We start from the raw sequence: 25657 nt of genomic DNA, 5'->3' as shown, positions 1-25657 counted from the left end.
TCACATTGACATACACACACACACACATACATACGTATGTACATATACTTGTATTTAAATCAGCTTATGGACGAAATGTGTGCATTATACATATACATATAATGAAAGGACACTGGATAAACTAAATTAAATTATCAATACTATTATTATAAAAAAAATAGTAAATCAAAGATTGAAATAAAAAGAAAAAAAACTACTTACGTTCTTGATTTCTTTACACTTGGGGATGTACTTCGAAAATTTAGTCTTACAATGAGCGATTGTAGCCATCAATAAAAAAAATTAAGTATTAGTAAAACCATTTTTTTTTAAGCAGGATGGTAAAGGTAATGGTTGTACGGTTTAAGCTAAAGCCTTTATGCACTGCGGCCAGATCGATCTACAAGGTGAAGTCCAAAATAAACAAGACTGGCGTTCTAAACATGTTTTTGATGGCGCCATCTTTTTAATGAGTTAGTGCGTTGGAAGTTACATCCTTAGCTGACTTCCAGCGAAAGCTTGGTGGCATTCGGTTCAGTGGAAGCGAAGTTATTGCATCTAAAGTGTCAGTATGTTTGTGTCATCGGTACAAAAATGAGTTTCGAACAAAGAGCTAATATCAAATTTTGTTTTAAAATCGGTAAAACGTTTACCGAAACATTTGAATTGATCAAAAAACTTTATGGCGATGATTGCCCATCTCGTGCTAGAGTTCATGAGTGAATTACACGTTTCAGAGATGGTTGTGAGGACATAAATGTCAATGAACATACGGGCCGGGCCGCCCAAAAACGGTAATCACCGAAAACTCCATCGAAATTGGTCGTAAATGTATCAAAAATGAACGGTAGTCGTCGTTGAAATTCATGGAATCGGAGTTGAATATCTCCAAAACATCGATTTATCACATTTTAACTTAGCACTTAGGACTTACAAAAGCTCCATGCACGTTTCATTCAACACAAAATAACTGAGCACCAAAAATTGCTCAGAATTCAACATTCGAAAGACCTCATTAAAGAGGCGAGAAAATACGAGAACTTTGTAACTAGTAATGAAACGTGGTGTTTCCAACATATCCCGAAACTAAGCGTCAAAAAGTCGATTTGAAGGCCCCAGACGAGCCACCCCCAAAAAAATCGCGTTTGGAGAAGTCAAAAATCAAGTCGATGCTCATTTGCTTTTACGATTCTTAGGGAATTTTCCACAAGTAGTTCGTGCCAACGGGCCAAACCGTCAATGCAATTTCCTATCTTGGCGTTTGAGTTCTTCGAATTCACCCTGAATACCGCGAAGGAGGAAGCTGGCGCTTATGGCATGGTAATCCACCATCTCACCGATCCACTCTTGTGACTGATTTTTTGGCTAGAAATCGCATTTTAACCATTAATCACTCACCATATTTACCCGATATGGCCTCCTGTGACTTCTACCTACTCGGAAATTTGCATTTGACCATCAAAGGAAAACGTTTTGCGTCCGTAGAGGCCATCCAAAAGGCTTACACTAACATTCCGATGAATAGCCTGAAACACTCTTTCGAAAAGCTTTTAGATCATGCACAACAGTGAATCGATGCCTGAGGGGACTATTTTGTATAAATAAACTCGAAGTTATCAGAACAAAGCTCCTCTCGTTTCTATTTTAGCTCACTCTTGTTTAGTGCTTAATCTTAATTTTTTAGTATTGCGAGGAATCGAATCAGCTCCTGGGAAGGCATCATTTGTAAGTCTTCATCCTCTAGTAGGTACGAGCCCAGGAGTCTGTGCCTCCTGTGATCTAATGCTTTACAGTTGGTGATTATGTTGAAGTGTTTGTTACAGGCAAAGTCACCTGTAAGAGCTCCACAGAGTAATCTGAGGCTCTTTTTATCTAGGGTTAGAGCAGTTTTCTCTCGGTTGGTATTAAAGTTCAGGAACTTTTTGGAGTGATAAAGACCGTTTTTGCCGTTTAAGTATCCCATGGTTTTTTATTTAAATTCATTTTTAGGTTTCCTGTTTTGCTTTTGTTCAATCCGTAAAATGTGGTTGGGCCTATAAATGGCCCTTTGGTCCCTTTTTTGGCCTAAAAGTCTGCCTTTTCGTTTCCTTCGTGTCCTCATGTCTTGGTACCCAAATTAGAGAAACCTGATTATGAGTGGCCAGTTTGTTGAGTGCATTGTTACACTCTATTAGGACTTGAGACTTCAATGTGAAGCTATTCAAGGCTTTGAGAACCGATTTTACTTTCTCGAACCCTCTTTTGAATATGATTTCCACTGTTTCCATTATGGGGAAGAGATCCGCATGGAAAATCGTGATATCTAAGGGGTGATTTTTAAGAGCTATAGGAAAGTTTTCCAAAAAAACAAAAGTAAAATTCAGAAAAATGCATGAACATTTTATTTAAATAGTACAGTCCGTATAATTTAATGTTTGAAGATTACTTCATGCAAATGTTGACCGCGACTGCGCTTCAAATGGTCCATCCGCTTAGTACAATTTTGGCATACTCTTTCTAATGTTTCGGCCGGTATCTCACATATAAATGCTTTAATGTTATCTTCCAGAGCGTTAATTGAAGCAGGCTTGTCTGAATAGACATGAGCTTTAACATAGCCCCACAAAAAATAATCTAAAGGCGTTATATCGCACGATCTGGGTGGCCAATTGACAGAACTCGAACGTGAAATAAAATGTTTACCGAACGCGCCTCTCAACGGCCCCTATTATGAGTTGCATTCGATCTTCGATATTCGCTGGTTGTCGAAGATCGAAAATCGAATGTCAATTTGGTATTATGAGCGGTGCAACCCTATCGAAATTTTCGTTGTTTACCGAATTTAGAGTCGAATGCAATTTTGCTTTCGATCGTGTAGCGTATTGTGGGAAAACTTGTTAAAGTGTAAGTTGTTTGCGATTATTAATGGTTTTATAGTAACCAAATAATAAATATATACTAATTTTGTTAATTTTATGCAGGTCGAAAGTCGTGAGTACCAAACAACAATTAGAAAGGCGAATCCACAATTCGCAAAAGGGATTTGCACCAAAGTTCAAGCAGCAAAAAAATGGGAGGAATTTACAACGGAGCTGAATTGCTTGGGACCAGCAGTGAGAACGGCAGCAAAATGGATTAAGCTTAAAAATGTTTTTTTTTTTGTGATGTTTATAGAAATCCATTTTTATTTTCCCTTGGTAGGTATGGGCTAAAATACGTAGAGGAACTGAAATACATATTTTTTCGAATGACGAATAATTGAATAAAGAAAATTTATAACAAAAATAAAACAGAAACTGTGGCGTAAAGGTTTCTATTTAATACTTTTTAGATTTTTCTATAATATTCTCAAAATTTCATTTGTTATATTTTCTACTTCTCCGTTATTTGGCCCCACTTCAATATCTTCAGCATCATCGTAGACAGTGGGCTGAGCAAGTCCTAGCATACCTTGATTACCAATACTCAATTGGAACGATCCCTGAGCACAAAATCGCAGAACTGTGGCTAGCTTTAAAATATTTGGAATCAATTTGGCTCGGGTGCACTGCTGCAACTGGTTTTCTGTACTGGACAGTAGGTTCACCAACGCCTCTTTAGATAATCTAAAGTTCTTTAAAAATCTGTAAGCAAATTTCTGTAATATTAAGTACGTCAACACATTTTGAAAATTCTAAATTTACTCAGTGGAAGCCATTTCTAGGGGGTTGGATGCGTCCCTCAACTGTTTTCTACTTCTAGCTAGTTCCACTAATCTTTCATCGTCCGATGAATCGTCGAACCACAACTCCGTTGTACTCATTTTCACAAAAAATACTTTTTTTACCTTTTAAAAATAATGTTAGCAAAGAATTTCAACATAATCGGTTTTTCTTTTATTTTGGTTTGCTGTTTCAGCTGAGAAAAAATTATCTATTGTAAATGCGTCGAGCGATCGAAATTCACAATAGTCCTATTCTTCAACGAATGAACACCATAATACCAAATGAAAATTCGTTCGATCATCACTTTCGACTACAGTCGAAGATCGAATGTTGCTCATAATAGAGGCCAACAAGTCCATTGTTACGCGTGCTGTGCACCGTCTTGCTGAAACCACATATCATGCAAGTCAAGCTCTTGCATTTTGGGCAAAAAAAAGTTGGATATCATTTCACGGTAGCGCTCACCATTCACAGTTACGTTACGATTCACAGCATCTTTGAAGAAGTACGGTCCAATGATACCTCCAGCCCATAAACCGCACCAAGCTTTGACCTTTTCTGGATACATTGGTAGCTCTTGCAATTCTTCTGGCTGATCTTCACTACAAAATCGACAATTCTGCTTATTTACGTACCCAGTAATCCAAAAATGAGCTTCGTCGCAGAGCACAATTTTTCGATAAAAAAGTGGATCTTAAACTTTCGTAACAGAACACGCATTTTTATAATAAAATTCAATGATTTGCAAGCGTTGTTCGTTTCTAAGACGATTCATGGTTAAATTATAGACCAAACTGAAGATGTTTGACAGTGAAACAAAACACAAAACGTGCGTCAGCTGATTAAACCCACTGTTAAAAAGGATAATAGCTAAAAAATCACCCTTTATAAGGGATTTGTGTGCTCCAGGCCCCACTCGTTCCTCGTTTTGTAACCATCTGTGTACCATTTTTGTGAGTCAGATCGACCATAAAAGAGTTTCAAACCATTTGCTAAAATAAAAAATACAAATATTGGATTTGTTTTTTTCCCAAACTAATATTTCTTGCTAACCCTGTATAACAAATAAATACCTATAAGTATATAATTGGCGCGTACACTTCTGTTGGGAGTTTGGCTGAGCTCCTTCTCTTATTTGTGGCGTTCATCGTGATGTTGGTACAAAAATGGAGCTTTTTTATGAGATGCTTTTTCCGTCTCTTCCGAAAATAAGACACTCTCTTAGATTCTTTTTTGGCCCAAAATACGCGCTAGGGCTTATTTTCGGGGGAGGGCAAAAATAAAAGTACATTCATATATTTTTATTTAATATTTATTTTACACAGAATACAGAAATTAAAATTTATTCAGTCATGTCATCTTCTTCTGGAACATCTTCATAAATAAAATTCTTAAACATCACTATTAGTTATTTTTTGTCCCATAAATTTTTTACCCAATTCACAACTTCTTGTAAGTCTGGTTTTACAAAATTTTCTCGACGATTTCTCCCCATTCTGTTTTCAATACATTCATTGATTTCCATCCGCAAATGATCCTTGAACGGCTTGTTTATTGTCTTATGTCAAGTGTCTTGAGGTAACCAGTGATTTAAGGTGTGACGTTGCTTTAAATTCTTCTGTGGATATATCAAATTCAGTTGTAGTTTCAAGAGCAAATTTTTAAATATTAGCCCTGTGCACAGCCAAAGCTATTGCTCTCCTGCCTGCAATCCATTCCCAAATGCAATCTTCCAACTCAGAAAATAATGGCTGCCGACCTGATCTAACTCTCGTTTTTTTCATTTCCTTAGTCCACTAGTTGACACAGGCAATCGTAGTCTGCACGCCATTTACGAACCATACGGAGATGCAGCATCTTATCTTTACAGAATGCTACAAGATTTACACCCCTGGAGTCTTTAACGATTCCCTTTTTGTACTCCACGGAATAGCTCTTTCGTTTTGTACTCATTTTAACTGGGACTAAAAATTATTTACTTTATTTTTAAATCAAATTATGTATGAGGAAATAATCAGACTTACAAGACTGAAATGAATTAACGTTGTATACCTGTACTGTCGTTCAATGTAGACTGCTGCCTTATGTTGTATTTTTAAGATAAATTCCAAGAATTAATTTGAAACGAACTATAGAGGCAAACAATTAATTTCTGTTTCAAACATTTCTCTGAAGTACGAGTATTAGGAAAACTAAACATATTATTACTTATACTTAATAAACCAACATCATTTTTTAACTAATTCTTATTTAACAAAAAGTTCGGAAAAACACGATAGGGCTTATTTTCGGAAAAAGACGGTATACTCGGAGATTCCCATTGCGACCGCCATTAGAAAAACACAGCCCTGGTAACCCTGTATAGTTTGCTGCTTTTCAATGGGTTGCGGAAACCCATCATCCATCTGAGACCTATAATCCATCGGAAACCCATAATCCATCGGAAACCCATAATCCATCGGAGACCCATAATCCATCGGAGACCCATAATTCATCGGAAACCCATCATCCATCGGAGACCCATAATCCATCGGAGACCCATAATCCATCGGAAACCCATCATCCATCGGAGACCCATAATCCATCGGAGACCCATAATCCATCGGAAACCCATAATTCATCGGAAACCCATCATCCATCGGAGACCCATAATCCATCGGAAACCCATAATCCATCGGAAACCCATAATCCATCGGAGACCCATAATCCATCGGAGACCCATAATTCATCGGAAACCCATCATCCATCGGAGACCCATAATCCATCGGAGACCCATAATCCATCGGAAACCCATCATCCATCGGAGACCCATAATTCATCGGAGATCCATAATCCATCGGAGACCCATAATTCATCGGAAACCCATCATCCATCGGAGACCCATAATCCATCGGAGATCCATAATCCATCGGAGACCCATAATTCATCGGAAACCCATCATCCATCGGAGACCCATAATCCATCGGAAACCCATCATCCATCGGAGACCCATAATCCATCGGAGACCCATAATCCATCGGAAACCTATCATCCAACGGAAACCCATAATCCATCGGAGACCCATAATCCATCGGAGACCCATAATCCATCGGAAACCCATCATCCATCGGAGACCCATAATCCATCGGAAACCCATCATCCATCGGAGACCCATAATCCATCGGAAACCTATCATCCAACGGAAACCCATAATCCATCGGAGACCCATCATCCATCGGAGACCCATAATCCATCGGAGACCTATCATCCACGGAAATGCAACGACGATTCAGGTAGGTAAATAAAACATCAACGAGAGGAGTTTGTTAAAAATCACTTTTGCTTTTTTAAATTTCTTTTTAAAAAGTAACAAGTAACTGTATAAACTTTACAAAAGGAAATGAATACAATTTACAGTGGTGCCTGAGCATTTGCAGCCACAGGCAGCTCAGCTTGATCATAACAATAATATTTGTTGTTGTTTTATTAAAAGTATGTTTAAGTATAAAAAACTATTAACAGCACAAATAGGCCTTTGCTTGCCAATTGGAACATTCTTACGCATACAAACACACAAATCAACGGTTCAACTTTTTCGCAATTCTTTTTTACATTTCAATTAAAATCCAATTCACAAAAACACATCATTGCAAAATATTACTATTAATAACAATTTTTAAATTTTTATTTTCACCTAAAACAACCACGAAAACCATTTGCATTGTTTCATATTGATTGCAATAGTTTTTAAAAAAAATTTAATCTAATTAATAATTTTTACGTTGATAGCGGACAGTCATCTGTTTCAGCGCTCCGTGAAAATTTGTTTTGTTTTTGGGTTTGCTTAATTAATTTATTACTTATTTGTAAATGTTTATGTATATGCTTTTTCGTATGTGTATGTGTGGTTATATATGTATGTATGCATGTGCGTAAAAAGTCGTTAAGGGTTAATAAGATTTGTTTTTACGCGCTTTGTAATTCTTTTCGTCTTCGCAGCGAACTTCTAATTTCAAAAAAAAACTATTTACGTCTAACTAATGCATATGTGTGTGTGTTGGTGTTCCTCTATATTCTTTGTTACAATGAAATTTAATTGGTTTTCTTTTTGGTTAATTGTTTTTGTTGCTCTATATAACATTAGTTGGCTTTACTGCATATAAAATATGTGTGTATATACACCTATATATGTATGTGAGTGTATGTATGTATATTTGTATATTTCATCGCACATCGACTGTTACTTCTCCTCTTCATCTCTTTCCTTCTTGCACTCATCTCATTTCTTATTTGTTTCTATCTAAATGTGTGTGTGGTTGTGTTTTTGTAGATTTAATTACAATGAGATCATGTCATGTAGCGCATAATTTCGCGCAATGCATAAAGCAGTTCGGCCTGGTTGCGCGCCTCCATAATCATTAGATTAACGTGGACCTGCAGGTATACAAAAATAAAGAGTTTTATTAGTGAGCTGATATATGGTGTGGTGTATATAATCTTACAATGCATACATATTTACATTAGTGAGCATTCATTTCAATACAAAAAAAAATGGTACTGCCATTACCAAAATATTTGGCAAAATATTAAAGTTTACATGTTGACAGTCAAGCGACAATAAAGGCAATAAACTCATATGGAATTTTATCTAAAAACGTTCTTAGGACCAGGGAAGCCAGCGAGAGACTAGCCGCAGACAGACGGTTGCACATCTAATGGGTACCCGGACATAAGGGCATTGCAGGAAACGAAATTGTAGATGAGATTGCCAAAAGCGATGTGTTTACATACAATTCGAACAAGAAAACGACATACTGAAACCTTTAAATACGGCATAGAATGACATCGCTGTGGACATGAAAACACGGATAGACAGGAGATGGAATAATCTAGCCACTTGTAAAATCGGGAAAATTATATGTACACAGAATGCAGATAAATTCGCCAGATTCGTATTAGCCCAGTCTAGAACGGAAAGCAGAACTATCGTAGGTATACTGACAGGCCATAATTTATTAGCGGCACACGCATACAAGATGGGAATTGCAAACCATGATAGCTGCAGATTTTCCAATGAACTAGAAGAGAGGGAAACTCTTGAACACTTTCCATGTTCTTGCCCTGCATTAGCTAGGAGCCAAATTAAATGTTTAGGAGCTCTACAATATGAGAGGTTAGAATGTCTCTCGGAGTTAGAGCTTCAGAGTTTACTTAGATTCGCAAAAGACGTAGGCTTATTACAAGAAGCCTACTACAAGGAAACGTAAGGGTCAAGCTCCATCTGGTATTACTAAGGATCCATAGGTCTATGTGATGGCTTTCAGCCAGCCAGATCAACCTAACTCTAACCTAAGGTTTATATGCACTACACCGATTTGAAAATAAATTTTTACCAAGTTGATTTTAAAAAAAAAATTTTTGTTTTTCCAAAACATCATCTTCGTTGAGTTAGAATTTAAAAGGGGTGCATAAAAATGTTTCAACATTTTATCAACAGCATTGAAATATGTAGAAAAAAATTTGGGACGTAAATGAGTTAAATAAAAATGAAGAGGCTCAGAAAATTAGCCTAAAGAATGGACACGAAAAAAACTAGTCGTATTCACTTTTCTTAACTTCTACGTATTCTTCAAAATGTTTTCAATTAAGCGTGAGTTTGTGGAGAAAATTGTGCGCAAAAAGCCAGAAAATGGTAATTTTTCGCACAATGCCAAAAAAATTAAAAAAACCAACAAAATTTAAAGTAAACAAAGTTTCTGTTTATCGCACCATTACTCGTTGCAATGATACTGGTAGCATCGCGAAACGTCATGGAGGTGGTTATCAAAAGATTGCAATGTCACGTGAAATGGTTGGAAAAGTGAAGAAGCGACTTGAGCGAAATCCCAGACGAAGTGCCAATTAAATTGCGAAAAAACTGAAAATATCTAACCGTAGCATCCGCCGCATACTGAAAAATGATCTCAAAGTCAAGACTTACAAGATCCAAAAGGCGCATGATCTCACACCAAAGCCGCAACAGGCCGACTTGAGAGAGCGAAGGAGTTGCTTCGCTTGGCCGAAAGCGGTCAATTTCCAAACATTGTGTTTTCTGACGAGAAATTTTTCAAATTGAGCAATTCGTAAGCTCCCAAAACGATAGGGTTTATTTGGCCGACCATTCATACGAGAATTTGAGTCATCGATTGGCCACCAGGAGGCAGCACCCGCCACAGGTAATGGCTTAAGCGGCTGTAACCGCAGATGGGCGCTCTCCAATCGTTTTCATCGAGCCTGGCGTCAAGGTAAATGCGAAATATTATGGAGAAAGTATTCTGGAGGTCGTTTTGAAGCCGTGAGCAAACAAACATTTCGGTGGCAGACCATGGACGTTTCAACAAGACTCGGCACCGTCTCACAAAGCTCGAGTGAACCAAGAATGACTTAAAACAACGTTCCGCGCTTCATAACATCCACACAATGGCTCTCAAATTCACCAGACGCGAATCTGATGGATTGTTCTTATTCTCTTTGCGACATTTTGGAGAGCAAATTCCGAACTAAAAGATTCACTAGTCTCGAGGCGTTGAAAAGGGTCATTGTCCGCGAGTGGGCCAAAATACCTGCAAGTCACATTCGGCAGCTTGCGATTCGTTTCTGGACCATCTCAAGGCCATAGTCAAGGCAAGAGGTGGTCATATCGAGCAAAAGTAAATTGATTCGTAATTTTGTAGTAGTTTCACACATTGTTTGATTTGAATTGAATAAAAGTAATTTTCACACTAAATTTATGACCTTTTTAATTGGTGACAATTCGAGTGCCGGACCCTGTAACATTTCAATGCCTTCGCTCTAAGAACTACGCAAACAGATTTTTTTTTTGCAAAGTAAATTTACACAATTTGGAGGCATTGCTCTGGCGTTAAATGATTCATACTGACTTGTCAAACCTAAATGAACAGACACAGTTTGCCATTCTCAGCTGTTAAAGCATAGCCATCGATATCGATAGTTCTCAAGCAGCTAAAAAAAAAACACTTGATAAATAGTGGATTTTCTACTTTACTTTTGTCCAAAAAAATTCCATGGAACTGTGATAGTTGTGGCTAAGCGATGATAAAAAAACAATTTACTTTTTAATAAGCAAAAAAAAAAAACAAAAAAAGAACAATTTAGTTTTTAATAAGCAAAAAAAAAAAATGGCGTGCCACAAAAATGTGGCTTTGATTCGATGCGAAACGAATTGCCATGGAGCTGTGACAGCTGTCAAAAAAGAAAACAAACAACAGGAACAAAAAGAAACTCGAACTTTAAAGACCCTGTGCTTCTTCATAGGCCATGAAAAATGTTATGCCAGAAAAAGTAAATTTTTGTTAATTTTATTTTATTAAAAAAAATAAATAAATAAAAAAAACTAAATTTCTTTACCTTTTCACTATCCTGTAGTTCGACGAGTATACTGTCGTAGTCCTTTGTTGTAATCCGTTCTGGAAAGCAGCAGGCTGTTTTTATGAACATTTTCAATGGACGATCCAATAACTGCGTAAATAAAAAATTGAATTTTATGAAATTCTTCAAGTACATTATGTACAGGGTGGGCCACATAGCGTTTGCTTTTTAAACCAACTATTTTTTTGAGAATGGTAACACAGATGACATGTCAAATGTGATGATGACAGATGACATGGACGACATTTGATTTCAACAGGACGGTGCAATTTGTCACACTGTCAAAGTTACACTCGAACTTTTGGCTACCGTTTTTTGAATTCCGATATCAATTGGCCGCCTCGGTGCTGTGATTTAAGCCCGTTGGACTATTTTTTGTGGGGAGCCGTTAAGGACAAATGCTGTGCAAACCATCCAGAGACGATTGATGCTTTAAAACACGAAATCGAAGTTGCCATTCATGAAATTGGAGCCCAAACAATCGAAAATGTGCTTAAAAATTGGGTTGATCGAATGGCCTACTGCAAAGCCAGTCGTGGCAGTCATTTGAACGATATTATTTTTTATTCATAAATGACAATGTTCACTCTTCAAAATAAAAAAAAAAGTTTGAAAAAATATTGATTAGTTTTTTTTATAGCCGATTTAAAAAGCAAATTTTACATGGTCCACCCTGTATAAATATTTATATGTTTCAGTGCCAAGTGCTGTGTGAAAGAACCATACAGGAAATTGGCGAACTTTCTCCTAAAACTTAGTCGGAAGTAGCTGAGAGTACTGGTAGGTGTAATCATAGGGCACAACGCCTAGGTCGGTATATCGCTCCCATGGGAATTATTGGCGACCCAATATCGCTATACTGCCGTGAGAATGAAGACACTTCAGAGCATTTTCTCTGTAGTTGTCCGGCATTTTCTAGAACGAGACTGAGGCTGTTGGGGTGCGATGCACTGAGTATAGATAAAAATCATACTCTTCCAAATCCAAAATATTCGTGGAAATGTGACCTCAAACCAATTTTTCCATCTTACTATCCGTACTGTATCTATCCTATCTCTCTATTCCTTCCGCTGTAATCTATCCGGGTGTAGTACAATGGTATTCCTGACTCGATGCTTGGAATTGTGCAACACCCGCACATATCGCAAATGTTTTTTATGAGGAGTTTTTACTGGCAGAAATGCACGTGTAGGTTTCGCCATTGCTTGAAGAGGGACGATCGTGGTGACACATGCCACAGTGGGTTTCGAGCCCGAGCCATACTGGACGGTAGCCATGCACCAACTCATTTGGGTACAGTGGCCGATAAAATTTCAAATTCGTATACTTTCATAAAAGTTTGAGAGAGTGATTAGTGATACTTCTAAAGATACAACCCTGAGCGCAGGGAGACATTGAGCAAGCCATTTAAAAGTACCAAGCGTGTTTTCCTCAGTTTTGTTTTTTAGTACATTGGGATCTTCCATCAAACAAATTAAAAAAGCTAGTGAAAAAATGAGTGACTCGTTTCGGTAATCTGTAGCTGAAAATACAAGTGGCGCAAAATGAATTACTCTATCGGAAGATTTATAATTTTTGCAAATGATTTTTGACTCTATCACACTTGCGAACTGGACAGCTGCATTATACAAACAGACAAGCAATAAAGGCCAAAATAAAGATTTCCGGCCTTCAAAAGCATTTTTTTGAATTTAATATCAAAGTTAGTAAAAAACTAAATTGGATGATTAGTTTAGCGCCAGGTTGTATGTATTGTAATATCGTAATGAAAAGTATACATTTTTCGTACACATCCGATTCGATGCCCAAGTAGTTGGATTGAACGTTGGAGTCAGAATGAAGAGAATCGGATAGACCAGAAGGCGCTTCCTCTATTGGTACAGGTTTACCCTCTGATACAAATTTAACCGCACATCTGTTCGGTGGGGTGGGCATCGACTCCGGCAAATTGTTTTTTATGAGAAGCTTTTTCCATGGCAGGTTTGCCATTGCCTGCCGAGGGGCGACCACTATTAGAAAACACTTTTTCTATTATTTCGTTCAATTGGAATATTGGAGATTTTATCCCAGAGGAAGTAGAGACTAAACTAGAAAAAACTAACCAATGTTTTATAAGGCAAATAGTGGAAAGGCGAACTAGTCGTAGTGCTAAATTCACAAGAAGCACCACAACTCGGCGCTAGTAGATTTTCCTGCAGGGACTATTCGACCATTTCTCTAGCACCGCAATACCACCAAGCACCACTGCTCACATATAAATAGCGAATAAGTGGCATTTGCATTGTAGTACGGAAAGAAGTTCACATACACACGCACGCTTTTATTTACCTGATTCACTTCACCGTAATCGTAATCGTCATGACGTATGCCATAGATGCATTGAATGTAATTCCAAATGGCTCGACGAAACTTTGACGTATCCACATTGCGGTAGCCGCCCATGGTGAAGTACGTCAGATTGTAGGCAGCACGAAACTTTTGGTCCAACAGAGTGCCCACATCGCTGTACAGGCTGCAAACACAAGAAAAAGAAATACATTCCAAGTTTCTGCGTAAAATCGGCTTACAAGTCGACCAATCAGCTTACCCATTGACCAGCGAGTAGCCATGATCATCCCACGAGTAGTCCTGTACGCGAAAGGTGGAGGGTATATTTTCGGCACCACGACGTGCAAAGTCCTGATAGGTAAAATTGGGATCTTCGATGTAGTGCGAGATGATCGGCGGTACTTTGGCGGCGGCTTCGTGTGCGGCGGCGGGCAATTCGGCGGTTTGCATCTCAACACTCTTGAAGCGATTACTCAGCTCTGCTTCACTGCATTCATCTTGCTTCTGTGAGAGCACTTTCATGCGCTCCACCAACGCTTCCACGGGCACATTCGGTTGCGGCGAGCCGGAGGTGGCTGCAAATAGTACGAAAAAAAAAGTTCATATAATAAACAAATTTTTATTGCGTTACTTTCATATGCTTACGACTATGTTTCGTGACGCCATTGCTGCTGGCACCATTTATAGTGATGTCGGTGGGCGTGGATGTATTGCCGCCAACAGTTGGCGCATTGTTGTTGTACAGCTGATGGCTATTATGATCTATTACGTTGATGTTGTTGTTAATCGTTATCTCACTGAGGACAGTCTTTTGTTGTTGTTGTTGATGTTGGGGTGGTGCTTGTGGTTGTTGTTGCTGTGGCAAAGCTTGCTGCATCGTTGGCAGCGGCACTTGCTGGGCACTTGGTAATATTGCGGGTGCGTTCTTTAGCTTCGGACTAGACAGGCCATCCAGTTTTTGTGTGAGACCGCAGGAGAATACGAATGAGGAAAGCGAATGGAAATGTGAAAGCAGAACCATTGCGTGAACCACCTCGGATAGCGACCAGCTGTTCTTGCCTTTTGTTAGGCCCTGTTGGGAAGTAGAAATAAGACAATAGCATAGAAGTTGGTACAGGGCCACTTGGTAAGGTCAGGGTCACTACTTCGTCATTTACATACCTCAATGTGTTCTTTGCGCAGCAGCCACGGTCGATGGGCCAGTATTTTATTTATATCATAAATGGCACGTAATTTAGATGGGATATAATCTAAGCCGTTTAACCACTCGGCTTTGCCGCCCTGATTGATGAACTTCTTTTCATACATTTTCACCAGGTAGGGGCACTGATGACGAGCGGCAGCCTAGAAAAATAAATTAAAAGCAAGAGTTTAGTTATTGTGAAACCGATGGTCTTTGTTGTTGGCGCTGCTAAGCAATTATTTGTTAATTAAATTATTATCGTACAAATGTTTAAAAATATAAAAATATTGGGTATGGAAATAAATTTCCGTCTTTTCTAATAAGGGCAGACTGCATTGATCGGAACAGATGATAGTCCGAAGGTGCAATGTCTGGGGAATAAGCCGGGTGGGGCAAGATCTCCTAATTCAGTCCCTCTAAATGTTTAGAAATGTGTGGCCTGGCGTTGTCATGCAGCAAAATCTGGGTGTCTCGCGAGCACAAAGAAAGTCGCCTTCAAATTGCTTCTCAGCATCTCGCCCGCCATCGAGCAACACGCGGTCATAGATTGCGCTTTTTGTACCGTATCGTCACGGGAGATGAGAAATGGGGCCTATACATCAATATGAAATCAAGAAAGGAGTAAGTGGCTCTTGGAGATACGAAGAAAGCCGAGAGTAAAGTCGGATCTTCATCCAAAGAATATTATGATATGTGTTTGGAGGGACTGGGAGGATATGGTGCACTGGAAAATGCTCTAAAAGAATGTCACGATCAACAACGAGCTTCACATTGTCCAGCTACACTGCGTAAATGAGGCGATTCGACTGTAAGGACCTGATCGAGGTGATTCGACTGAAAGACCATACTCTTTCACGACAACGCGAGGCCCCATGTTGCACAAGTCGTCAAATCCGTACTCTAAGAGCTCGAATGGGAGGTTCTTCAGCATCCGCCGTATTCTTCAGCTCTTGCATCTACCGATTACCATCTTTTCCGCCCCTCGTCAAATCATATGAAGGGCGTTACCTTCTCTAATAAAGAGGTCCTTAAAAACTGGCTCAACAACTTCTTTGACACCAGACCAGGCGATTTTTGACGCAACGGCATCAACAAATTGGTCGAGAGGCGAAAAGAGCAACGGGGAATATATAATTGATAAACCTAGTGTTATATTTATTGTTTGTAGTTTAAATAAAAGTCTTTGGTAAAAACGTTACGAATTTATTCCCCTCTTTGCAAAATTTTCTGAGTGGTAAGAAATTAGTTTTAGAATTCTTGCTATTTTTCTTATAGATTAAACTGGAATAGATCAGTTATATTATGAAGAAAGTAGGGTAAAATAGATCTGTAGATCGCAGGGCAATATCTCGATTACAACCACCATTAATTCGTATATCTACGACTTCTCATATAAACCTCGTTGCAATTTATAAACTCACCACTACTTCTATACAAATATGGTTCATACTAAAACATAGACGAGTGTAATGTTAAAGGATTCAGGTGGTTGCTCTCGCTTATCCAACAACACGACACTACACTTTGTTGGGTTCCTGGCCACTCTGGAGTGGAGGGACCTCAAAGAGTCGTTGAGTGTGCAAGGAAAGGCTCTGAGATTGGCCTTCAGCGAGTGGTAGAGAGCATGAGCATTCCTCTAAACGAAGTGTACATTGCGATTGACTTGAGCGTAATCGCGGAAACCAATAGAAGGTGGTATCTGACTACTAACTGCAGGGTCTCAAAAGCACTCTAGCCAAAGCTGAATCTTGAAAGGATAAAATGTCTGCTTGGATTCAACAGATCAACTACCAGCGTCCTCATAGGTGTTTTAACGGGTCACTGCGCTATCGGCGCCATAGCCAGTATAATGGGTGTACCTCACAATAACTTCTGTGAATGCCCTGCACTTCAAAAAAGCCGTGCTGAATATCTTGGCGATTATTTCTTTGAAGACCAGGGAAATTCGCAAAATGTCTCACTGGAGGGATAAGTTACCTTCTAGATATAAGTGGTTTAAGCAACTTAGTTGGGGGATGAAAATCAAATGCAGGTATCGCAATGGGCCTTAGGGCCACCGAATATATGTATATTTTCCTTATGTAGGAAGGACATCTCTCACTTTTTAGCGCAATCGGGTCATTAGTGTCTACCTGGCCGGCCGGAAATGTGGGCAAACAATTCTTGAATTTTGCATGATGATAACGCGCCATCGCACCGAGCCCAAATTGTGCTGGATTATTTGACCAAATACCAAGTAAATACCATCGTGCAACCTGACATGGCCCCGTTTGACTTCTTTTTGTTTCCCAATGGAGGAGATCAAAGCGAATGTGACGAAGGAGCTGAAGGCCGTCCTTTTGTCGGCCTACCAGGGGTGCTTGGAGGACTGGGTTAATGGTTAATGGTAGTAAAGGGTTAAGGTAGGGCCCTTTAGCACTGCGACCATATTGATCTATTGTGTACCCTATGCTGTCTATTGACTATTAAGTGTGTTTATGAATTGTACCAGCTCCTTCTGAGGGAGTGATTGAAGGTATTCATCTGTAAGCATGAACTTGTTTAAAAACCTTTTCCTTCTATACGTCAACCCCGGACATTCGATAATGAGTTGTTCTTTAGACTCCTCATCTTCGCAGCAAAATCTGCAGGTGCTGGTGTTAGTTATGCCTAATTTATGTAAGTGTTTGTTGCAGGTGAAGTGACCCGTGAGGGCGCCTGTGAGAGTGCGAATGCTCTTTTTGTTTAACGTGAGGGCCGTGTTAGCTCTTTTAGCGTTGAAACTTAGGAACCTTTTGGAGTGTCTACTCTACGTTGTTTCAATGCTGATTTAATAGAGTTTTGGCCGAGTATTTTACTTTTTGTTTTAGGCTGTTTTTGTTGAATCCGAACATGGGACTAGGTCCGATGAAGTTTACATCTGCCCCTTTTTTGGCTTGAAAGTCTGCCTTTTCGTTGCCGTCATATCCCTCATGTCCTGGTACCCAAATTAATGAGACATTGTTTTTGGATGCCAGGTTATTGAGTGTCTTGTGGCATTCTAAGAGGGTTTTTGAGTTGTAGGTATAGCTATCTAAAGCTTTTAGAACTGATTGGCTGTCCGAGAGTATTTTGATCTTTACTCTCTTGTGGTTTCTACGTTGCATGATGTTTGCTGCTTCCATTATTGCGTATAGTTCCGCTTGGAAGATGGTGGTGTCCCTGGTGAGAGTGAATGATTTGTGGATTCTGGGCCCCACTACTCGTGCTCCTACACCATAAGGTGTTTTTGATCCATCAGTGTACCATTTTTGTGAATCATCATTCATCCATTTTGGGTTTATTTTCCACTCGATCCTCTCAGGAAAGGTAACTGTGTATCCTTTTGTGAAACAGAGGGTTGGGTCAATGTGGTCTGAGACTTGAGCCATGCTTATGGTGTTTTTGATTTTATTTAGGATACTTAGGTGACCGATTTCTTTCATGTGCAGCATGAGTGCTTGCATAGCTGCTTTCTCTTGGATTGCAATATGAAGTGGTGGGAGATTAAGGAGTGCTTCCATGCCAGCTGTTGGGGTAGTTCTCATAGCCCCTGTGATGCATAGGCAAGCAAGCCTTTGTACTTTTCCCAGTTTGGTTATCGCTGTTTGTTGGATAGATTTGCTCCACCATACTAGTGCCCCATACAGTATGATTGGTCTAACCATTTGGGTGTATATCCAGAGGGCCATACTAGGGCTGAGGCCCCAGGATCTCCCTAGTAATTGTTTGGTTGTCCACAAGGATTTCGAAGCTTTTTTTGTTATATTATTTATATATGATTCCCAAGTGAATTTTTTATCTAAGGTTAAACCTAGATACTTGACCTCTTCCTTTAGTTCTATCACTGTTTCATTTATTTTCAATGTAGGAAACTCTAACTTTCTTTTTCTTGTGAAGGGAATTATTGTGGTTTTGTTAGGGTTGATCGACAGCCCCTCCTTTTTACACCATTCCCATGTTGCATTCAAGGCGTTTTGCATTAAGTCTGTTAGTGTCCTTTCATGGTTGCCTTTTATTATAATAGATAGATAGATAGATTATAGATATGTCATCTGCATAACCAATGGTTATAAATCCCTTATTGCTTAGGAGCTGCACCAAGTCATCAACTAGTAGGGACCATAACAGTGGAGAAAGAACTCCTCCTTGCGGACATCCCTTTACTGTTGTGACATTAAGTTCAGCTTGGCCTAACGAGGCTTTAATAATCCTCAGGTTAAGTATTTGGCTTATCCAATGTGTTAATATTGGGTTTGCACCTCTTTTCTCGAGTTCTGTTTCCATGGATTTGTAATTAGCGTTGTCGAAAGCTCCCTCTGACTGGACTAAACGTTTGCACATGTGTGTTGCTTCAGACGGGCCATATTTTGAATAAGATAAAATAAATTTGCTTGAACTTTAACTCTGTTTAGTTTTATTTAAACATTCCTGGTACTTTCAGATCATAGGCTATGGTGGTCAGTTTTAAAGCACGCTAGGAATCGTTCATTTGCTGCAATATCCAGCTCAATGCAATCTATCAGCCCCGTAAATTTTAGTGTAAGTACTTGTACACATAGGTATATATATAGCATATCCTGTGACTTATCGAGCGACTGCCAGTCGAACGTACAACATTTCACAAAATGCACTTTCAGCAACGGCGATTTTTTGTATGTAAAAAAGCTTTTCACATAATTTCATGTTGCCTTCCTAGAAACCCAAATAGCCATTGCATTACGTGTCGGCAATAAATTTTTCATTGCACTTACATAAATTGCCAAAAAATAACTTCACAGACATGAGTAAATTACATTTTGAGAACAACAGATGAGCTGTGCAAACATGAAAAAATCTTAAGTATCACAAAAATAGAAAACACAAAATTCAGCCAAAAAGAAAGAATATAAACTTTTACAATTACGGCTCTGATTTATTGCATACCGTCGATTATTTGGGCTAATTTGCTGTAAACTTCTGCCATCAGGCAAAAAAAAAACATTTAAAAAAATTAAATAAAAATTTGTGTTGTGCGTTTTTCGTGGAAAAAAAATATTGCAAAGAGAAGAGAACTAAGAAAATTTTCCTACAAATAAATTCTAATGCAATTGCACAGCTGTACAGATGCGTTGGCGAGCCAACAGATGCGATTTAGTGCGGCTGCCAGGTTGGCTGCTCGGTTGGCTGGGTGTGTAGCAGCGTGGAAACGACACACAAGCCGTATGCCGGCTGGGCTGCCAATCACTGCGTAAGCGTGCAAATCACAATAAGTGCAAAGAATGCAAGCAAAAACGAGAGTTCACGCACATAAGTGCGTTACACATCGCTAGAAAATTAGGTGGAAAACAACGATGACTCATTCACTCATGCGACGTTTTGTACAGGGTGCGGTTACGAAAATTTGAAAATTACACTGAACGACAAAATTTGAAAAATCAATTTAATTGCAAGGTTGGCAGCGAGTCAAAGCTTTCACCCTGATGCATAATTGCAAATTTTTATGGTAAATTGAGATAGGAAAATATTATCCTTATAATTTAAATGTGTGCTGTATTCCGCAGTTCAACAGCTCTATGTAAAAAACAATGGCGAATCTTTGCGGAACATTTGAATAGTCGCATTGAACGTGTGAAAGAGAAAGCGGCATGTGCCTTGCATGAGCTAGCAGAATACGATTCCCCACTGTTTCGAACAAAAACAGGTTCTTATTCAATGTTGAAGGATTAGCGGAGGGGTGCACATTGAAGGTGATAATAGGTAAATGTGTATGAAACCAATATAAAATTTTATTTACAATCACAGTTGCATTTTTTTAATAGCCACACCACAAAGAGTCTCCTACAGAGACCGCACTAACAGACTTTATGTGGAAATTCTCAGGTCCAATGCTCCTCTTCTTTTTTTATGGTGGACCGCTGATCACCATTTCTGAATTCAAAAGTGACTACAAATAAGATTTTTGATCCGAGGTAAAAACCATTGAGTGCAAAGCTTTGGTTTTTCGTCAGGTTTTTGAGAAAAATTGTAGTAAAAATACCCAAAACAGGAGGTTTCTCTAAATCAGCCAATTTATCTATCTCCTTTAAACTGCCGAATACTGCTAGTGCATGCAAAATGTTTAGGAAACGCGGGAGCGAGGGAGATATTAACATTTTCTCCGATAGTCAAGCCGCTATCAAGGGTCTGACGACGCCATGGTGCAGAACGAAACTAGTAAACTCCTGTAAAGAGGATATCAAATCTCTTGGTTGTGGGGAAATGAAAATGCTGATGAGCTTACCAGGAAGGGGATTGAATTGACCTCAGAGACCTCCTACCCCGGCACCGGAGAAAGCGCAAACAAGAAGGAGCTCCATTTCTTCATAAGCTATTTCGAAAACCCTTTGCATCAGTACAAGAGACGGAGGACTCAGAAAGTCCTTTGGACTTCTCGCGATTCAATTTCCAGGCCCATAGCTGTGTTTACCGGTCATTGGACGATGGGCACACATGCGGAAGAGCTAGGTTTACCATTTAACCCCCATTGGAGAAACTGTGGGGATCTTTCAGAGAAGGAGACTGTTGAGCACTTTCCCTGTAAATGTAAAATGTCCTGGGTCTTCTTTCTTAGACAGCCAGGGGCAGTGTGCCAACCTAAATTCCATATTTCTTCTCTATTACATTACAGCTCTGGCTGACTGTAGATATCTGCCTGTTGGACATCTCATAATGGTATCAAAACGGTGCTTTAGCGCTACTTTAAATAAAAAGTTCCAGACTGTCACTTCAACCATTTCACCTACCCACCTACCCAAAACACGTTCAACTCGACTTTCTCAAAACCTTGACGTGATAGACACTACTGGACCCAAGAATCGTGCTTAGTGTGTAAAGGTAAACAAAAAAATTTAGCCTGGTGTAATTATTAGTGCTTTTATATGAATTTTGAAGGAGATGAAATTCAATTTGAATGATGTTTAATTCTAAAAATACTTATAACTTCTGCAAAAAACACCAAAGGATTCGAGCACAAAAATATTCAATTAAGTATATAAAGGGTGATCAGATTGGAGGTACTTTTTCCACCAGGGTTTTTTGACAGATTACGCATGACTACGGTCAAACTAAAAAAATAATTTTTTTCAGTATTCTATGACATTTTATCATGAAAAGATTTACACTTAACAGCGTTTACAAGTCGTAAAATGGTATTACGAAAATCGACACTCTATGAAAAGTGTTCATTCATGGCGCACTCAGACCAACTTTTTTGGTTTAGCGATGAAGCCCATTTTTTGGTTAATGGCTACCTTAATAAGCACAATTTTTTGAACAGCAGTCCGAAGCCGTGATACAATGGGTTTACTGCGTTGTCGTTTCGATGAGCAATTTATCTCTCGTCTCGAACCAGTGGATTGACCACCAAGACTTCTTTGCCACCTTTGGACTTCTACTTGTGGGGTATGTAAAGTCCAAATGCTTTGTGGGTAAATCACCTACGATTGAGACATTGGAAGCCAAATTTACTAAAGTTATTCACGAGAAATTGACCGAACTCCTCCAGCGAGTCGCGAGTCATTCAAAATTGATGTTTACGGATGGCCGGATTACGGTGCAGTTGCGACCAACATTTGAATGGGTTTATCTTGAAAAAATAAATGCCATGAATGGTTCTACACAAAAACAATAAAAATTACCCAATCAATTTGAATTTACCTTGTTTTATTTCAATTTAAATTCCGCTAACTCTAAATTTATCACCCTTTTTGTGTATGTACCCACTACATTTTGCCTCAATTTGTGTAAAGTTAACTTTTATTGGTTTGATTTATGGTTTTTGATTTTATATCCATATAAAGGGTCTTTCAACAGATGCGCCTAGATATTGTTTTAAAATAAAACATGTCGATTTTAGATTCTTTCAGTTTTCATGCAGTGCAAAATGAGCTTCATCACTAAAGATAAGTTTGCCCTTGTTCAAAGAACCAATTCACGAAATTTCTGCGTTGTGAAAATTCTTATGTTAATTGGAGTTTTTAGGGCTGTCAATGCGAATCCTTTTGTAAAATGCACCAACCAGTCAATTCACGAATGGCTAATTATTGAGAACGTCGCGATATGGTTGTTGGAGATTGTTAAACAACCCTTTGTGCTAAAGCAGCAAGATTCTCAACAGAACGTGCAGTTTTTGGTCTGCCAGTCGTTTTTAAGTCCAATTGGAGGAAGAAAGAGTGGCCGACCAAGAAAGAGATGGCTTGATGATGTAGAAGTAGATTAAAAGCAATAAACGTTCGTAGTTGAACAAATGAGGCAAGAGAGAGACTGAATTGGAGGAGGATTGTTGATGAAGCTATGGTCCACCACAGACTGTGTAGATAAGAGAGAGAGAGAGAGAGTCCTTTTTAAGTTTCTTGAAATTTTTTGAATTGAATTGACGACTAATTCGGACGATTATTTGCATCCAAAAAAACAAAAAAAAAAACAAAACGCACCACACGAATGTGCGATATGATGTTTTTAAAGATCGATCATTTTCTAAATACCTTCTACTTAAATATGAACGAGACGGTATCAATAAAACGGTCCGCGGATGACTTATGGCAAAAATACATTTTTTGTTTTTTGGTAGGACTGTTATAAGCTTACATGGCAAATTTCAGCGTGATATGTCACATAGTTTGTTTTCTGTGCTTCTGTAAACAAGTCAAGCTCGAGTGTGTTCTTCGAATTCTCTTTTATGACTTCAATTGTCTCAAAATGTTTTCCACGGAGCGGCAACTAGAGCTTGGGAAACAGGAAAAAGTCACATGGAGCCATATCAGGCGAATAGGATGCTTGCGGAACGATATTAACATTATTTTTGTTCAAATAATCGCGAACAAGACGGGATGTATGAGCTGGTGCATTATCGTGATGCAAGAACCATGACTTGTTGTCCCACAATTCCTTCCTTTTAAGACGAATGTTCTCGCGCAAACGCTTTAAAACGTCTAAATAATATTCAGCGTTAACCGATCGGCCTTGCGGAAGGAACTCCGAGTGCACAACACTTTCGTAATCGAAAAAAACTGTCAGCATAACCTTAATTTTTGAGCGACTTTGGCGTGGTTTTTTGGGTTGATGTACGGCCCTCTTTGAACGATTTGTACCACTGGAAAACACGTGCACGCGATAGAGCAGAGTCCCCATAGGTTGTCTGCAACATTTTTAAGGCGTGTGAAGCCGAAATTTTGTTGGAATAACAAAATTTCAAACAAATTCTTTGTTCAACTTGAATTTCCATCGTTAAATTCGAAGAACACACTAGAGCTTGACTTGTTTACAGTAGCACAGAAAACAAACTGTGTGACATATCACGCTGAAATTTGCCATGTAAGCTTATAACAGTCCTACCAAAAAACAAAAAATGTATTTTTGCCATATGTCATCCGCGGACCGTTTTACTGATACCGTCTCGTTCATATTTGAGTAGAAGGTATGTTTCAATAATTTTTAAGTTGTAAAATTTTACAACTGGCTACTTGACAAATGCCAAGGATTACATAGAAAAAAGGTACCATCTAGCAATTATTCACTACTCACATTTAGGCGTTACTTTCGAAATATTTTATTACAAATGTCCAGAAGCACTTAAAATACGAGTAACACAATACAAAGGCACACAATTCCGTGTTCATTTTTATATTGATAAAATCATTATTGTGGCCTGAAATTAAGGGCAAAATTTGAATGGGCAAAATTTGAATGGGCAAAATTTGCTGCTGTGTCGGCTGTTGTTGGTGGTGATGTTTTTGATGTTGCTCTTGCGCTACATCATGGATGTTGTTGCCGTATGTAGTGATAGTAAGCTACCCATAGCTTTACATATTTTAATGTTTTTCATATTTTGTACTTCTAATTTAGTTTTCGTATCTGTATGTGCACCTACTTATGCACCTGTATTTACATATCTACATATTCATGGAAATATGATTTGTTGCCAAGTTGCTCATTAAAATGCAACCATAAAAATGCGAACAACAAGAGCAGTCATAATTCTAGTGGCTACGCAATAACAACATGAGCATGCCCGGAGCTCATTAACATTTACAATCTAATGAAGTCTTATGTTTCTTTTGACGATTCACATTACTGTTACTAAACACATACATATCTACATACAGTGATGGCCATAAAAATACGGATAGCAGAAAAATTGAAATTTTTGCTGAATTATTAATTGAAATGAATGTACAAATATGATTTAATTAATAATTCATTAAAAATGATAGTTTGAAATAAATATTCTATACTATTAGGGGGTTGGGGATATGCATATATGTATGTATATATTATTATAATTTATTAACCAAATTAACTAAATTAGCTTGCTAAAAATTTACTAATGAGCATTAGCTGCCAGGGCTATCAGCTCTTCTTATATGAATGTAATGCATATACTTTTTTTTATACTAATTTTAGATTGTTGCTTTCACAGCTTTGATAAAGTTGTTGATTGACACTTCATTGGGAATCTTGAGGAGTTCAATCCAATTGTGTTTGAGAAGACGGTTTCTGGTTTCTTTGAGAGCAGTGCACTCAGAAAAATGTGCTGGAAGTTGGACGGAAGAGTTAGTGGGGTAGTATTCTGCAAGGAGCTTCTCATCAAGCTCAAATTTCGGCTTCCGGACCACTGCAGTGTTTTCCAAGCAGAAGTAGCTGCAATTAAGGAAGCTGTGGATTGGATGTTCGCTTCTGTGATTATAGTAAAGGAGGTAAATATCTACTCCGACAGCCAAGCGGCAATTAGAGTTTTGGGCTTGCTGTTTGTGCATTCGAAATTAGTCGGGGAATGCCTGACTTCCCTCTCGATTGCATCGGAATACTTCGATATTAGTCTCATTTGGGTTTCCGGTCACAGCAGCATAGAGGGGAAACTGCTGGGCCGATGAGTTGGCCAGACAGGGCACCCTTGAGATGGCATCATTGCAATATGAGAGGATTATAGTTCCCTTAAGAACCTGTGGTCTGCTTTTGAAAATATGGGCCTCGCGTCAACTCAGCGAGCGTTGTGCTAGTGCGCAAACGTGCAAAGGCGCGAGGTCCTTCTGGCTACGGGTAGATCGGAGAGGCGCTCGAG

The 25657-nt window shown here is 38.7% G+C and overlaps 2 protein-coding genes across 5 annotated transcripts in view; one reads left to right on the top strand and one right to left on the bottom strand.

Moving 5' to 3' along the window:
- The first annotated feature begins 4814 nt into the window (after window positions 1-4814).
- Window positions 4815-6942, top strand: LOC129243575 (histidine-rich protein PFHRP-II-like). The gene is made up of 2 exons (XM_054880692.1): window positions 4815-4820; window positions 6028-6942. Exons 1-2 carry the CDS (start codon window positions 4815-4817, stop codon window positions 6940-6942), a joined length of 921 nt encoding a protein of 306 aa, XP_054736667.1.
- Window positions 6943-6963: 21 nt separating this feature from the next.
- LOC129243624 (sestrin homolog) overlaps window positions 6964-25657 on the bottom strand; it is a 73502-nt gene continuing 54808 nt past the window's right edge. For all 4 annotated transcript variants that reach the window (XM_054880777.1, XM_054880778.1, XM_054880779.1 and 1 more), the window contains exons 4-9: window positions 14559-14741; window positions 14043-14469; window positions 13657-13972; window positions 13398-13581; window positions 11049-11159; window positions 6964-8075 (exon numbers count right to left, since the gene is read on the bottom strand). In XM_054880777.1, the coding sequence (XP_054736752.1) occupies window positions 7989-8075; window positions 11049-11159; window positions 13398-13581; window positions 13657-13972; window positions 14043-14469; window positions 14559-14741 (1308 nt within the window). In that variant the 3' untranslated portion in view covers window positions 6964-7988. The remainder of the gene's footprint in view (window positions 8076-11048; window positions 11160-13397; window positions 13582-13656; window positions 13973-14042; window positions 14470-14558; window positions 14742-25657) is intronic.

Source organism: Anastrepha obliqua, chromosome 4 (genome assembly GCF_027943255.1).
Source record: "Anastrepha obliqua isolate idAnaObli1 chromosome 4, idAnaObli1_1.0, whole genome shotgun sequence".
NCBI lineage: Eukaryota > Metazoa > Arthropoda > Insecta > Diptera > Tephritidae > Anastrepha > Anastrepha obliqua.
This window is presented reverse-complemented; position numbering and strand designations above follow the sequence as displayed.